We start from the raw sequence: 17,289 nt of genomic DNA on the forward strand, positions 1-17,289 counted from the left end.
AATATGAAAGAAAGCCTAAAATGGACAATTACAGAAAAATTTCCCTATGAGCAGGTTATTCTAACCCTATCAGTTAATGGTGAGCTTATGCTTCCCAACACAAATGTTTATATATCTTACAGTAATATTTTTATACTTTCCAATTGTTACTGATGAGATTGTTACCCCTTGTGACTTATGTGGCTATCCAAAAATTCATGGTCTTGTAGGTTGTTCCAGTTAGGGTGAGAAATTGGAGAGAGTCGGGCATTTCTTTGATGCAATTTCATTTATGTATAAAAAATGTACATAAAGTACTATTTCTCTGAATACAAGAGAAATCAAACAGGGGACAGTTCCTTTGCTTGCTGTTCTAAGCCTGTCTTTCCAGCCAGCACTCTGTGCCCAAAAAGCTCTCTTCTAGCTTTCCCTCGGGGCCACATTACCAGCACTTCTGTTACTCTTTGCTTGGGTTTCTCTCCGCTTCTGTCACTGTTCTGTTTTTCAATCTCACATACACACTCTTACTCAGACAATGCCTAGCTGAGCTCCTGCCCATATAATTCAAAATCCCTGAGTGGCCTTGGATGTGCCTTCATTTTGGCAGGAGACATGGGCCTGTGTTTGGGGTCGTGGCCACTTAACTGTTTCAGTAACCTGATTACAATGGCTTCTTTACATTTATCTTGAACGTAAAGTGGTGGTTACACTGGACTCATAACAAGGTTTAATTCAACCCATAAGAATAGCCATACCACATCAGACCCAAGATACATCTAGCCCAGTATCCTGTCTTCCGACAGTGGCCAATGCCAGGTGCCCCAGAAGGAATGAACAGAACAGGTCATCATCAAGTGATCCAACCCCTGTCGCCCATTCCAAGCTTCTGGCAAAACCCATAACACTATTCTCATCCATTTATGCGTCGTACATGTCAGTTTGCTCTAGCACTTTGTTTTCACACAGCTCAGTCTCTGACAGTGGTGAAGGCTAATGCAAACAAGTTATTTAGCTTTACTGTAACGTACTAATGCTCTAATCAATCCTTTTACTCCATAGTGATCTGGCAGACTCATTCTAATAGGGTTTCATCTTCTAGTATACTTAGATTTTGGGAGGTTTTGGTGATTAGCGGTTCAAATTCCCAACTCCATCTTTAGTTTTATTTGCCATAGTTTGCGTCTTTCTGTTGGCTTCACTTGGACTGGACTTCTGTTTTATGGAGGACAACTGTTTGGCCAGAATAACCTCTTGTATTATGCCATTTGACTACACAGATTATTTTTTTTCCCCTTGCTGCCCTTATTTCTTTTTTGTTCAAGGGTATGCATACTTTCTGTGACTGACTCTGCACGGTAATTTCAATATTCTTGTTTAATTATTATATACATATAAACTGCTTCTATTTTGAGTCTGATGATTTTGACTTGGTGTTTTTGATTAGCTTCCTTTTTTTTTTTTTTTTTTTTTTTTTAAAATCCTCCTTTCTGAAAATTTAGAATCAAAAAAGTTTAACTTGCTTTTTATAGGATTCTTCCCATGAAGACTGCAAGTTTAGTTGTACTGTAGTCACCTGTTACTCAGTGGCTCAACAGGGCTGGTAGCTACTTTTTGATCTACTTCTACCTTCTACATGTTACTCAAAACTAGAGTCCATAATAAGTCTCCTTTTGTATGCTCTAAAACTAGCTGCTCCAAAGAAAGAAATGTTTAATGTGTTTTATGATTAATTATTATTATTTGTATTACCATAGCACCTAGTAGCTACAGTGTCCCAACATATTGGGCTCATTTCTGAGAGTGGTGCAAGCACAGGGTTTATGAGACAGAGCAGGGTATTTCGGATTACATTCAGCAGAAGGCAATGGAAAATGGACTAACCAGCTTGGTTTAATTTTACATTATTATAGCAGAGTCTAATTCTTCTAGCACTGAGTTAATTTCTCTATGCTAGAGATCCTGGATTACAAATCTGAACAAAAAAAAAAAATTCTACAGGCTAATTATAGTTGTATTTACATATCTTCAATTTCCTAGACTTTTTTTTAAAATGGCTAAAGCAATAATACTTTATGAAATATGTCTGGACTCTAGTAGTAGACAAAAGGTAATGCTAACCTGCAATGTGAATCTGGTGGGTGTCTAACAACACAGTAAAGGAGTTAGAATTAGGCCTGTTTTTATAATCTGTATGAATTATCTAGAAGAAGGGATTTAACAGTAGGGAAATAAAATCCACTGATAATAAATTATGCAGTACTGCAAATATCAGTTTGGACAGAAACACCACAGACAGGGCATGAAATACCAAAGAGAGATTACACTTAGAAACATGCATGCATGCCAATACATTCAGGAAATGCTATTAAACATATTGAAGAGAAGAGATATACTTGGACAGCAGTAATGTCAACCAAGATCTACAGATAGTAGTACCCACAAATTAGATAGGAGTTTGAAATGCCACATAGTACTGGGAAGGAATTAAGATTTTTGGACCACACAACCGGAAGTACCACTGAGGAACCTATAGCAATCTAAAATGGAAAGGAGTTACTCAAGTGTAATGGGATGAACATAAGTAACAGATTGTCTGATTAGCTAGAAAAATGACCTAGTGTTGGAAGTCTTCTAAAATGTGGAATAGTCTGAAAAGTAATGGAAGCCCCATTACTCAAATAGTTTAAATTTGGACAAGGCTCTGGAGAACTTACTGCAGGGAACAATCCTCCTCTGGCCTCTCGAGGACAAACAGAGACCTAACAAAGTCTTTTCCGTCTAAAATTTTAAAAAAAAAAAAATCCACTCATTCATATAAGGTAGAGTGACATTCCAGAGACAAACATGTAACTTCATACAAGCCTTGTGAATTATTCAAAGTGCTGAAAACTAGTGAGACGGGCCAGATGTTCACAGCTGCTGCCAGTTTGCCACAAAACACCATTAATCTGTAATACACGGCACTGCAGTAGCAAGCCAATTTAAATTAATTTGTTTTTCCATTAATACTCTGGGCCACTTTGTGCCTTTAGGGCACAGCCCTGTATTTGAGTTGTATAATGCTAGGGGGAATCCATGGAGGGATTGTATTTTCGAGAATCATGTGGTGTGGGGAATGGTGATGGTAATGAAGGACCATGGCCTTGCCTGAACTCCTCCCCATGAATAAGTAGGACACAGGTAATGAGATTAGACACATTTCCTGCAAGGGGGAAGAAGAGGAGTCCAGGTAAAACATCCTAAAGTCTTCCTTCTCCCCACTCCCTTGTGCATGAAAGCGACAGGCACAGGCTGGCTCTTTGTATGTTAGCAAACACCTCTGTTTCTAGTTTTAAAAATACATGGCTTCCCATTTGGAAAGAACAAGCACATACGCACAGGCACAAAACAAACCAGATACACACAGCATGGACCAGACCCTTGTGTGTATAATAAACAAAAAAAACCAAACAACCCTAAACCAAAACACTACACAAAGCTAAAGTTAAGCAAAAAACTGGGATTTCTATTCTCTCTCTTCTAAAGAGTGGGATTTAATAGTCTGTAATGTGGACAAAGTGGAGGCCTGGAGATGTTTCGAAATCCACAAGGAAATCTCAGACTGAAATATCTATAAAGAGTTGAGACTTCTGCACAGTATTGAGTCCCTGTGCAATACTGTGCCCTGCCATGGGAGCAGAGTTTCCTCTGGGATGTTGGTGCTGGAGGCTCCCCACCACTCTTTGAACAACCAACCACCCCACAACAAACCACATGCTTGACAGTCTGCAGGTGCAGAGGAGGACTTGAAGGAATGAACGCTGACAGTCAAGGTTAATTCCTCAGGATATTTCCTCATGGGTTTTCCAGGGGGATTGTCATGTGGAACAACCCCTCCACCCTCACTAGAATACCAGACCATCTAAATTGCATTTGCCATATCTGGGATGGGGAGGGGGAGTATGATGCTACATAAGATCAGCTTCTCCCTCCAACAAATTTTATGGCCAATTATTCAGGATTGCTACACATTTCAGGAAGTTGCAGGGGATAACATGGACCTAACATGAGTTGTAAGTATCTCTTGGGAACAGCTCTTGTGAAACAAGCAAACAACATTAACAGGGTTTTTTTTGTTTGTTTGGTTTTTTTTAACTGGTTAGTGAGACTGGAATGTAGGTGATTAAATCTTTTTTTTTTTCTTTTTCCCCCTGGGATATTTCAAGCAAGTCCCACCCTAAATGATCCAGCTCAGCATTCTCCATTAATGCAATTAGCAATTTTCATTTTAAGTGGTTAAGTCGTTGAAATCACTTCCTAGCCTCTAGGGGAAGGGCCATGCCTATAAATGAAGATATGCTAGAAAGTGAACTTTCTATAGCACAATGGAATTTGATTTCGGTACCAAGGAGTTGTTGTTTGCTTCTTACTGTCAACTTGATTGGGAAATTCCAGCATCACTTGCCAGCAAGAACATGTGATTTTAAAAAGTTACAGTAAAAACCACTAGATTCAGGGCTGCATCTGCCTCAGGATACTTTGTTACTAAAAGCTGTTGGCACCTCATCTACACTAGCCTCTTGTTACACTGGTGGAGCAGAACAAGCAGACAAGGACAGTTATTACTGAAATAAACTGGAAACAATTTGGAAAAGCAACATACACCCTTTACATTCGCTCTTCTCTTCTGTCAGGAGAAACACTGTCTGCTGGTGCTTTTAACTATACAGTTCTCAAAAAAGTGCTTATTTAGTACATTGTTGGCACCATAAAATTTAACAATTTTTCAGAATGCTCTTCCTGAAGTTAAAAGAACAAATCTTGTGACGTTATATGGTGGAAAATAAATTATTTTTCTTGGATGTGGAAGTGCTAAAAGACCCTAAGCATTAACGCAAATGGACATATTACAGGCACACACAGTGGTTGCCAAAGAATTCAGCACAATGAAGAGAAAAAGACAGGAGATTGAATTCTGGGGCAACCAAAATTGTAATTTTTAGGTATTTATGTTTCTCTTCCCTTTCTATTCTCAGTGTTATCCTCACTTTTGAAAATATGTATTAAAATTATTTTAATGCTGGTGAAAGGACCTAGAATGACAGTCCTGGATGCTGCAACTTCTATTGGATACAGCAGTACAAGCTGCCCAACAGTGCCTCCACTCTGGAGGATGTCCTCTCTGAACAGCATCTGCCTTCACAGCCCACTCAGGATTTGCTTTCTCTCCCAAGAAAGCCAACAAGGGCTTGTTAGTGATAGTTGAGGTGGTAGTTTGTGCAATATGGACAAGTTTTGGTAACTACTGACCTGAGGTGGATTCGAACCAGGGAAAATGGATTTATATCCAATCACCAGTTGTCTGAGACACAACAGACTTTTTAAATTTAAAGGTTTCAGCGTAGCAGCCGTGTTAGTCTGTATTCGCAAAAAGAAAAGGAGTACTTGTGGCACCTTCGAGACTAACAAATTTATTTGAGCATAAGCTTTCGTGAGCTACAGCTCGAATGCATCCGATGACGTGAGCTGTAGCTCACGAAAGCTTATGCTCAAATAAATTTGTTAGTCTCTTAGGTGCCACAAGTACTCCTTTTTTTTTTAAATTTAAAAGTGTTTCAGAGTACATTCCCACTGGATTAGATCACTTCCCCCGCCAAAAAAACCCTCCACTAATCATGTTGGGACTTTGAGAGCTTAAAGCACAAACTTGTCTCCAATGCAATAAAATCTTGCCATCTAATACTTCAAGCATGAAGAGCTGTTCGCATTTGCAATGACATTGCAAAAAAGGGAAGAAAAATTGCATAAGTCGTGCTGAAAATTGCCATAATTAGTTTAGTAACTGGACCACAATGACAGGCCTGTTACTGCCAGCAGTTACAGAGTTACAGTCAAAGATGGTATTAAGGGAGATTTGGAAATGCAGTTTGCTGTTCTGATTTATTAAGCAGTTCAAAAGTCTGGTAACAGTCATTTCAATTAAACAACTCAGTGATCATCTGATCACCTTCTCCAACCACAAAATAATAGAATTCCTGTTCTTAAATCAGATTCTTGGAGTGATATTTAAAACACACACACATCCCACCGTGATTTTGGTAAATTCTGTTGAAAAACCACAAACAGTTAAACAAGGTTCTAACAGTCTTGCTGAGCAGTGTGGGTAAGGCCTACATCTCATCTCACTTCAGCCTTCCTCACTGCCAATAGAAACTTGTAGAAATACTGGATTTGGTTACCCAAATAAATGACCAATGTCCTAGCATGGTGCTAGGATGCCCTGTGCTGCAGGAAATGCTATCCATCAGAAAAAAGATAAAACTGAGGCTCTGCCCACTTGTACCCTTTGATGAGGAATCCATAGCTTTAATGAGGGAAATAGCTAAAAAACTCACCAAACCACTGATGATTATTTCTGAAAAGTAACTGAGAACTGGATAGGAACTGGGGATGTAGGGGAAGCACAGGACCAAATGTTCCACCATCTTCAAGGAGGGAGGGAAAAGGGTAAAGGGAGTGTGATTGCTGGCACTTACACATGTATATTACATTATCCCTATTAAAAATGATCAAACATATAGGGAGAAAGTTGGAAAAATGCTTCTAAGCTTCCTAACTATTGTATCGTCATTTAAGTCTCTCAAGGTAAGCAATGAAAGCCCCCATTGTGTGGGGCATTTAAAACTAGGCTGAACAAATCACTGGAGAGCTTACTGTGGAGTGGGGAATGACCCAGCCTGCCCACTGGGGAAACATCTCTAAACTACAATTATTTGCAAGAGTAGCAGAGTTTGTTCCAGTGTCCTGGAAAGATGCCAATACAAGTAGTTACACTGCTCATACAGAAGAGCCTCAGAAGTTGTTCATAACTCTGAAATGTTTGTAACTCTGAACTAAACGTTATGGTTGTTCTTTCAAAAGTTTACAGCTGAACATTGACTCAATATAGCTTTGAAACTTTATTGTGCAGAAGAAAAATGCTGCTTTTAAGCATCTTAATTTAAATGAAATAAGCATAAAAAGTTTCTTTAGTTTACAAAAATTTGACAAGGTTTCCCTTTTTTTTTTTTTTTTTTAAAAAGTACTTTACGTTTAACAATGTTTAGTAGTTTTACTGTTGTTGTTTTTTCTGGTCTCTGTTGTTTCCTGACTTTCGGTTCCAAATGAGGCGTGTGGTTCACTGGTCAGTTCATAACTCTGCGGTTCTACTGTATGTAAATTCCTTTGCAGTTCTATTTGAACAGTGTATTCTTTACTGCCTCCCCTAATCTGCTGTCGAGTGATGCTATGAGCTGTTAAACAGCTATCATCACTTTCCATCCCTGAAGTGGCTACATTTTGGTAATGAGTGAAGTTCTCTTATCTAGTAATTCTGAACAGCAATTTCAGGCTTGCAAAAAGGTACCATATACACAATTCATCAGTACTGCTCCCTTAAATATGTGTTAATAGAAATATGTCTCAAATCAATTAAAGAGGGCTCATAACTCAGCTGTAGTCATCTCTTTACTAAAATTACCAATAATTAGAAGAGTACAGTACAGTACATTATTTGTAAAACTTTAGTTCATAACATTTATGATTGCCCTCACTCTACCTTATTGGATCATGGGCATACAGACAGACGCTTCTTAAGACTCGCATTGGAGACCAGAAACTGAGCGTGAGGGAATTTCCTGTATTAGCTTAGGTGGGGTGAGGTGAAAAAGGCCTCAGCATGCCTGTGAAAGGAGATGTTTTTAAAATTAAATAAAAGTAAATGTTGGTAATTTTTGTAGTCAAACCCCACTCACTGGGTTGAAAAAACTGCCTTGCCAGTTTAGAAAATGCCTTTTATCACAACAAAGAAGACTACATAAATTCTGAAGAATTCTCCCACTCGCTCTTAGGTTGGAAGAAGTAGTGAGTGAAGATGACAGATAAACTACAGATCAGTTATCCTAGATGAACTGGATGGCTGGCAAATTAGTTACCACAGAAGCCAAATATCCATAAGATGTATAATGGCCCCATTATTAATCATGAAAATCTTGAAGAGTCATTCTCAAATCAAATTCTGGAAATGTTCAATGGGTACATTAATATGCATCAGGATTTAAAAATAGATTAGCAGCACAGGACAGTTAAATTGGGCCTCCTCAAGGGAGTGGCATAATATCAGCAAATAAAGTGATGCCTATATGAGATAGGAATGGTTTACCAGCAAGAGTATGAGCTCAGCTAAATTCTTCCAAAAAGGGAACCACTCAAGTTACAGGCGATCAAGATATACATACTCTATCTTGTGATTTTCTGATTACTGCATTTAACATTAAGCAATTAGTTTTGTAACTGAAGTGTTGAAAGCTTATACTACTCCTACCCTCAAGTTATAGTAAGAACGGTCAGGAAAATGAGCAGGAGGAGTACTTGTGGCACCTTACAGACAAACACATTTATTTGAGCATAAGCTTTCATGGGCTAAAACCCACTTCCTCGGATGCATGCAGTGGAAAATACAGTACGAAGATACCTATACACATACAGAGAACATGAAACACGGCATGCATCCGATCAAGTGGATTTTAGCCCACGAAAGCTTATGCCCAAATAAATTTGTTAGTCTCTAAGCTGCCACAAGTACTCCTGTTCTTTTTGCGGATACAGACTAACACCACTGCTACTCTGAAACCGGTCAGGAAAATGTTGACTAACATGACATGTTAATTTGTGCTAACTCTAGGTATCAGTCCTTGTACACAGGCACTCATCTGCTCAGCACCAAGTTCAGGATTGTGTGGTTCACAGCCAATGGCTGAAGACAACTAACAGAGGGATGGATCCTCTCTAGATATTAGGGCCATCAGCATCCATTGCCAGAGAAATGCAGTATCCTGAATCCAGGAACTGACGGATAAGTAAAGGAAGAGTATACGAACAGGCCTATTTTAGAATATAAAAGTGTAATTTAGAATCTACACATATTTTCTCTTACTAATTTCAAATAGCTGTTTTAAACCAAAAAGTTACACAGGAAAATGAGGAGAGAGTGATCTCCAGAGAAAGGATGAGAGAGTCCGAGGGGGGAAAAAAAAAAAAAAAAAAAAAAGAGTTAAGTCAAAGGAAAAGGCAGGGCAAATCCATATAATCCAGGTAAAGAGAGACGTTAATATCTTTGAATTTCTATGGTCTAAACATAGTCATCAGTTTTGTATCCCAATAAAATAGATTATATAGAATCAAGTTTAATAACCAGTCCAAAATTAAGAGGCCTCATTTTCTCCAAAGTTTTCCAGTTTGCTGAGCCTTTTCTGACCTACTCTCCCTAGCTCTCATAATTCACTGTACCTGAACAGCTTTTAAGAATAAAATAAAAACTTGGCACTTTACTTTTAAGGCAAGTTATCTGCTGCATTACTACGTAACTGTAGCACAAGAAGTCATCTTCTTATTAGCATATGTGCAACGTGCCTCACGTGGCACGTGACCAGGATTCATCACCGAATTTGGTCCGCAGGTTGGATCATTAGCTTTCCCAACTTGGGCCAAGTACTGACAGGGAGTGCAAGTGAACGCTGATCCATGCCCCCCAGCAGAATAGGTCATACTTAATTGTACTCTATACAAATGAGGTGCACATTTTCAACAGATAACTGAAGCAGTTCATCGCAGGAAGTGGTAGATTCTCCAAAACACTTGAATCTTTAAATCAAGAGTCAAGTCTTTCTAAAAATATATGTTCTCGAATAAGCACAACTCAATGCAACAGAGAGACTGGGTGAAGTTCTAGGGCCTGCAATATGCAAAAGGTCAGGCTAGAATAGAGTATATGAGGGTCCCTTGTGGCCTCAATCTATAATACAGTAGGATATTGTGCGATATTTTGAGAGGTACCTAATATTTAGCACTAGTATTCGTCAGATTCCCCATACAAGCTTACCTGCTTCTGGATCCGGAGGAATTCTCCACATGTATAAGTTGAAGTCATCAGAGCCAGAGAGGATGTACTATTAGAAATAAAAATAAATAAAGCAAATTACAGGTGAGGAATCACTTGAATTAGGTTCTCTTTCTTAAAAGTGAATTGAGAGAATTCCAAATGTTTGGTCATGACTTTTAAAACTTCAAAAGTTTTACTTCTCTGTGTGTCTGGACAGGCTGCCACCCCAGTTAGAAATCACAGAACTCTGGACACAAAAAGGACGAGAGTTCGAAGCAAGCGTCTGCTGTCCATGTTTTATTTTTGGTCTGCTATGCAGTCTAGCCTCCAAAGCAGAGATGGATGTAGACCAAAATTCTCGACCCAACCACCCTGAACTTTGAGCTCTCACCCTTTCCTAAACTCAAAACTGTTCATCCTCAGACACCACAAGCATCTAGGATGTGCTATATATTCAACCACCACCTGCACCGACGCCTTTATGAAGATTACCATGAAAAGTCAATCACTGTTGCCAAGAATCATCTTGCTATTAGTCACTAGAGGGAAAATGACCAAATCTAGCTCTCCTCTTAAATTTCAGGCAATGCTGCAAATATGAATTTATCACAATACTGTACTTTTTTTTTGGTTTATAGTTTTGCTGGGGAGATGGTTACAAACAGCCCCTCCTTTCAGCAGCCTATAATGGATGAACAAATGCTTTACCAGTGGAGTCGCATCCTACGCGGGGGTTAGGTTCTAAAGTCAGCGCGTAAGGCGAAAATCATGTATAGTCAAAATTACCCTTGAAAATCCCTTAAATCGCCCATAAGGTACAGTTCTGTATACACTCCATCACATTAAGATTAGGATCAGCATCCATAGTGCTACGTATCCGTGAGAACGTAAGCCTGGTGTACATGGCCTTGAAACAGCGAATCACATCTTGATCGAGAGGTTGGAGGATGGAGGTGGTATTTGGGGGGCGGGGGGGAGAGAGACTACTTCAACGTCGTTATGCACAAACCAGAGTGCCTCAGGGTGGCCAGAAGCATTCTCTATGATCAGCAACACTTTAAAGTCAACTCCTTTCTCTTTGAGGTACCGCTTGACCTCCAGAATGAAACACTTGTGGAACCAATCCAGAAATAATGCTGCCGTCACCCAAGCCTTTTTATTTGATTGCCAGAACACAGGCAGGAGATTTTTGTTCTTGCCTTTTAGGGCACGGGGACTTGCAGCCCTGGAGAGCAAGCCCGGCTTTATTAAATGCCCAGATGCATTGCCACAAAACAACAATCACATGGTCTTTAGCTGTTTTGAAGCCAGGGGCCTGTCTTTCTGATTTCGAAGTGTAAGTGCAGTTGGGCATTTTTTTTTTCCAGAAGAGCCCAGTCTCATCAGCATTCAAAACTTGTTCTGGAAGATAGCCCTTTTCTTCTAAGATTTTCTTTAATTGTTCAGGGTAGGCTTTTGCTGCCTCTTCATTGGCAGATGCAGCTTCACCAGCAGTCTGCACGTTTTTGAGGTTGAAGCGGTTCCTAAAACTGTTAAGCCAGCCTTGGCTGGCTTTGAATTCCTTTTCATCAGAAGGCTGTTCCTCTTCGACGGGAGGTTTGAACAGCGTGTAGAGGCTAAGAGCCTTTTCTCGCAACGTGTTGCCATCGATAGACACACGTTTATGGTTCATGTCTTCCAGCCATAAGTGTAATGCCTTTTCAGTCTTCACTAAAGTCTTAGCATGCACTTGGCTCGTCACCTTAGCAGTTATCGGAGCACTTGATGCCACGGCTTGATGAATTTCTCTCTTGAATCCTGATGGCATGATGCTAGATTTGTTGTGGTCATATTTACGCGTCGCGTTGGAGACCGACATACCGTCTCTCAATAAGTCCAACACAGCCAGTTTTTCCTCCAGTGTTGGAACAGATTGCTGTTTCTTTGGTTGAGCACCAGATGAAGTAGTTGGCTTGCATTTAGGGGCCAAGTTGTACAAAAAAATAATGTAGTGTCTTTAAACACTAGAATCACACTCGGCAAGATGAGATGCTCAAGCTATGAGAGGCATGTGGGAACCGAGACCGACTGAGGGACCAGCAGATTCACATCTCCCATCTCATGCTCACTCTGGGGCATACGCTCATTGAATGGAATGGTGGGCTGAATCGCCCGCACTATTTACATGTATCTTTTTTTTTTTTTTTTTTTGCTGAGCGCGTATAGTTGAATTCGCGTAAGTTAAATGCGTGTATGATGCGACTCACCTGTACATGTACATGAAGGCACATTGCACATTACTTTATGAATTCCCTACTTTGCATAGTGCAAAGGTGCAATATGACTCTGATGTGTCACTTTATGAAAATATGCTTATGATATGCATATGACATAACAGATATGCATTATGCAAGATGGCTCATATGAGATATCATTGGAAAGGTTATGATTTACTGAATGTGATTATCCAATTTGTAAGCATGTATAATTTCTGTATCTGAAGTTAGGAATATTAACTATGTATCTGTATTTCAAATGTGTTACTTTGGGCATCAACCTCAATTAGCCCTTCAGGTACAACAATGGAAAAGCCAGACAGGGCTAATGGGCCATTAGCAGAGACAATGGACCGTGAAAGGACTTAGTCTTCCTGTGGATGCTCCAAACAGCCTACAAGTAATGGTGGCTACAGCCCTGCAGAGACATGGGTCGGAGTCACCGGGTACTGGACCTACCCCTTGGAAGCCAGTGATCTTCCACTGGGAGACAAAGAGCTATATAAGGCAGGAGAGTGACATCATCGAGGTGCTCCTCTGCTTCCCCACCCTAAGAGGCACTGAAAAAGAACTGAACTGAGGGGAGAAGGGTTGAGGCCCAGATGGAAGGGCAACCAGCTTGTGAGTAATACTAAATGAGGTTTCAAGCTGGAGACCAGAGTAGCTGTCTTTCAAGACTTTCTGTAATCTGCCTGCAACAATATCTAGGGTGAGAAATTACTATTTGTAACCAATTTCTTTAATGAAATAAGCTTAGTTTGCGTGTTTGGTTTTATATGTTTAGTAATCTGCTCTGTTCTGTTTGCTACCACTTCAAATCTGCCTTTTATAGTTAATATTTGTTTTGTTATTAAACCCTGTTTCTGTAATTTCTAACTGGGGGGAGGAGGGCAAGGAGTTGCGCATACCTTCCTCCACATTGAGGGAAGAGGCGGATTTCATAATATACCTTTGGGTCTGCATTCTAAGGGGAGGTGGACACCTGAGTGCTAAGTCCCTTAAGCTGAGCCTTCCCAGAATGATCTGTGTCTGTCTCATCTTGCAGTTGGGTGTGGCCCTGCCTGTGTGTTGGCTGGAGGAGGCTTAATAGCCTGGCTCAGCAAGACAAGTAAAAAGGATCCCAGGCTGGCATAAAGGCAGGCTCAGTGGTATCTCAGCACATCAGGTGGCATCCTAAGGGGTCCCACCTGTCACAATGACAAGGGGACATTTGAAAAGGAGAACATTTCACTGCCTTCCAGTTGTCAGGGGACACAAAAACTACCTCTTACCACATCTTCCAATAACCTGCTCTGTGACTCATTTACCTTAATCTCAGATGATGGACAACAGGGTATGCAAACTAAGGACAAAGGGGCATATTCTGATCTCAGTTACCCTGATGTAAACTGAAAGTAACTCTGTTGGATCTACTGACTTATGAATCATTTAAATTGGTGAAAATCTGATTAATTTAGCCCCCCCAAATCCAACTTTTTTTGTGAGTGAGAGAGAAAGAAAATTTAGTCTTTTCTTGACCCCTGACAGAAGATAAACTGAAGCCGGACAAGCAGAGCTTAACCGGTTTCCATTCTCCAGGGATAAACAAAACTCATCAGGCAAAGCGATAGCAGGCTGTGAAGAGACAGGTCCTGTGATCTTAACACAGGACTAAAACAAAAATAAAGCCAAACTACATGGAGAAACACACAACCTTGTAAAAATTGTAAACAATATGCTAGTTGCTTTACAGGTAAAACGTGTGCTGCCACAATGCGACATCAGACCTCTGGAATTCCCCTCCCCAAACACAATGCAACCAACTATTCTTTTCTGCTCCCAGCTCCAATTTTAAAACTATATGGGTATGAGTAAGCATCTACAAACGCAAATTGCCTGTTTACTAATGTGAAGGAGCATGGATCAAATACCAGTTGCTTTACAAAACTTGTGTGCACTAGTTCTGTATTGCTTAGAGACTCTTCCTTTCAGTGCCAAGCACTCCAAAGAGTAATTCCTACAAGCCAACATGTTCAGGCACTTAGGCAGCTTACCAGTGCCAAAATGACCTAGTGGTGCCAGGAATATAAGCGGTTCCCTTTCATATGATAGCTTATAAGTGCTAGCCCACAGCAGGCTAGGCGACTGTGCCAGATCTACATAAATTAGGGTTTACGCAGGCAGCCTCCCAAACAAAAACAGTTCAAGAAATAAAGCAGTTCTGCAAAAGATACTTGTTACACAAGAAAAGGCTACATGGAAAGTTTTGTTGTCGTTTTTGTAGTTGTTTAAATTATATAAAGGGTTGCCATCTTATCAAGATTTGTTACCCCAGAACATAATCAAAACAGAAACTGTTCAGCACAGGGCAAAGACTGCCCTCATTTGAAAATAAAATGACAAAAACATCCCTGAAAATGGGTTTAAAGAGAAAGCTAAACTTAAATACTTCTATCAGGAAATATCTGATGCTGAACAATAATGCCCAAGTTTCCCCCTCTACCAAAATCATTGTCATACCCAGCACCTCATGTCTTGCTTTGGATAATATATATACTACAAAAGAATAACCAGAAGGAATTAGTTTCAGATTTTTTTTAAGGAGAAAGGGAAAGAGAAATCAAAAGGAAAACCATTTGTAAAGAATAGAACTGATGCATACAGCCCTTCTGGAAACTTCAAAATGCATCAGGCTGTAGCCATGCTAAGAGTCTGGTTTGGGAGCAAAAAAAAAAAAAAACACACAAAACAAAAAAACCAAACCAAACCAAACCAAACCAAACCAAACCAAACCAAAAAAAAAAAAAAAAAATTTTGGGAACCTAGTAACAAAGGGAAAAAAACTGAGGCTACGTACGTGGTGGTGTTAATTGCGCTTTAGTAAGTGGGTGTACGTAGGTCTAGCAGTCCGAGTTTTAGGGAGTCTAGTCTAACTTGCCATAACTTGCATGCCAAAGAGCTGGAAGAGGAAGTTAAAAGCTCCTCTCCTACTTTTTAAGTTACTTCTAAACTTTTCTGCTAGTCATTCACTTCATGCTACATTCCTCTCTCCTAGCCCATTGATGAAATTGTACAAGCTTAAACTCACTTTAGAGTCAGTGGGCCAAATTCAGACGTGAGGCTGCAGAATTTGCCACAGAATTCACTTCTTGCCACAGACAGATGTACCAGAGTCCCAGTTTTCATTTTAAATGGTGAGTTGTGCCTACCAATAGACATCAAAAGCTGTTAGTAGCGTAAACTGAAGGAGAGAGAGAGAGAGAGAGAGAGAGAGTCACCTGCACAAGTCTGCGGACAGCTTGAACCAATAGCTCAGAGATGGGAGTTCAGAACTTTGGGTAGGAGTAAAAAGCCACATTTCAGAAGATACCAAGAATTCAGCATTTCTGTCACAGAATTTGCCATTTTGCTGCCGTAAAAGCCAGTAGCCAACATTCCACCCACCCCACATCTCCCTACCCTGCCAGGATCTCCCTGTAGTTGTCTCTTGTTTTCCGGCTTTCCTCACAACAGCAGTTAACTGGATTACAGAGCGTGCTCCCTGCACTGTTGCATGGAGCCACATAGCAGGGGTCAGGGAACCAGAACTGGAGTCCAGTTTACAGTCAGGCACCGGGAAGCAGCCATGAACGTAGGCATGTGAGCTGCGCTGGCTGAAGAAAAATGCAGCAACTGAAGCTTAAAGAGGAAGATGAGCTGCTGAAGCCATCTATAACCTCACACGTCCCTGGCACATTCAGAGAGGAAAGAAGGTTCTGATCTGCGCTGTCTGTACAAGAGCATTGGATCCAAAGCCTGGGGCATGTAAATGGGCCACCTGTCCAGGATTGTTTAGACATCCATTTTTGAAAATAATTTTATTTCAATTAGTATTTAAATGAACCATAGTTGCATGTGGTATTGGAGGATAGGAATAGGAATGAAGTGTATTTCATGATAGAATGAATTAATACCGCTGTAGAATGTAAAATGATGTTGACATGGAGCACACAGCACCATGGTTATATGTTGGTAAGTGGCAGAAAGCCACTAAGCTGGTTTAAAGAAAGTCACCCATTGAAGGGGCCATATAAGCAATGTTATATCAGCTTAGACTCCACTTTATATATGGTCCATGGATCTCAGGTTGCAATGGAATGTGCAAGACTAACAGTATCTTTTTTTTTTTTTTTTTTTTTTAAAGGAGTACTTGTGGCACCTAGATTCATAGATTCATAGATACTAAGGTCAGAAGGGACCATTCTGATCATCTAGTCCGACCTCCTGCACAGCGCAGGCCACAGAATCTCACCCACCCACTCCTATGAAAAACCTCACCCATGTCTGAGCTATTGCAGTCCTTAAATCATGGTTCAAAGACTTCAAGGAGCAGAGAAGCCTCCCTCAAGTCAACCATGCCCCATGCTACAGAGGAAGGCGAAAAACCACCAGGGCCTCTCCATTCTGCCCTGGAAGAAAATTCCTTCCCGACCCCAAATATGGCAATCAGCTAAACCCTGAGCATATGGGCAAGATTCACCAGCCAGATACCCAGGAAAGAATTTTCTATAGTAACTCAGATCCCATCCATCTAATATCCCATCTCAGGGGATTTGGCCTATTTACCCTGAATATTTAAAGGTCAATTACTTACCAAAATCCCATTATCCCATCATACCATCTCCTTCATAAACTTATCGAGTAGAATCTTAAAGCCAGATAGATCTTTTGCCCCCACTGCTTCCCTTGGAAGGCTATTCCAAAACTTCACTCCTCTGATGGTTAAAAACCTTCGTGTGATTTCTAAGACCTTAGACCTTAGGGGACTAAAATTTATTTGAGCATAAGCTTTTGTGAGCTACAGCTCACTTCATTGGATGCATGCTCAAATAAATTTGTTAGTCTCTAAGGTGCCACAAGTACTCCTTTTCTTTTTTGTGAATACAGACTAACACGGCTGCTACTCTGAAACAGAGTATCTTCTACCAGCTGATTTGTAGAGTAACACTGATGAGGATCATGGAGGTAAGCCAGCAGTGATGGAATCACAAGGGTGTTAGGAAATAGTTAAAGGATAAATGGTAGGCCCCCAAATAGAGGATTGGTGAAATACTGGTGACTTTTGAATCAGGCCAGACACTGAGGGAAGAGCTCACATGCTCAGATATTTGGAGGAGAAGCCTCTACCAATGTTAAAAA

At 40.3% G+C, this 17,289-nt stretch overlaps 1 protein-coding gene across 2 annotated transcripts in view; it reads right to left on the reverse strand.

Moving 5' to 3' along the window:
- DCAF5 (DDB1 and CUL4 associated factor 5) overlaps positions 1–17,289 on the reverse strand; it is a 106,784-nt gene that overhangs the window by 16,692 nt on the left and 72,803 nt on the right. For both annotated transcript variants that reach the window (XM_038404474.2, XM_043517463.1), the window contains exon 7: positions 9,878–9,944. In XM_038404474.2, the coding sequence (XP_038260402.1) occupies positions 9,878–9,944 (67 nt within the window). The remainder of the gene's footprint in view (positions 1–9,877; positions 9,945–17,289) is intronic.

This window comes from Dermochelys coriacea, chromosome 6 (genome assembly GCF_009764565.3).
Source record: "Dermochelys coriacea isolate rDerCor1 chromosome 6, rDerCor1.pri.v4, whole genome shotgun sequence".
In the NCBI taxonomy this organism is placed as follows: Eukaryota; Metazoa; Chordata; order Testudines; family Dermochelyidae; genus Dermochelys; species Dermochelys coriacea.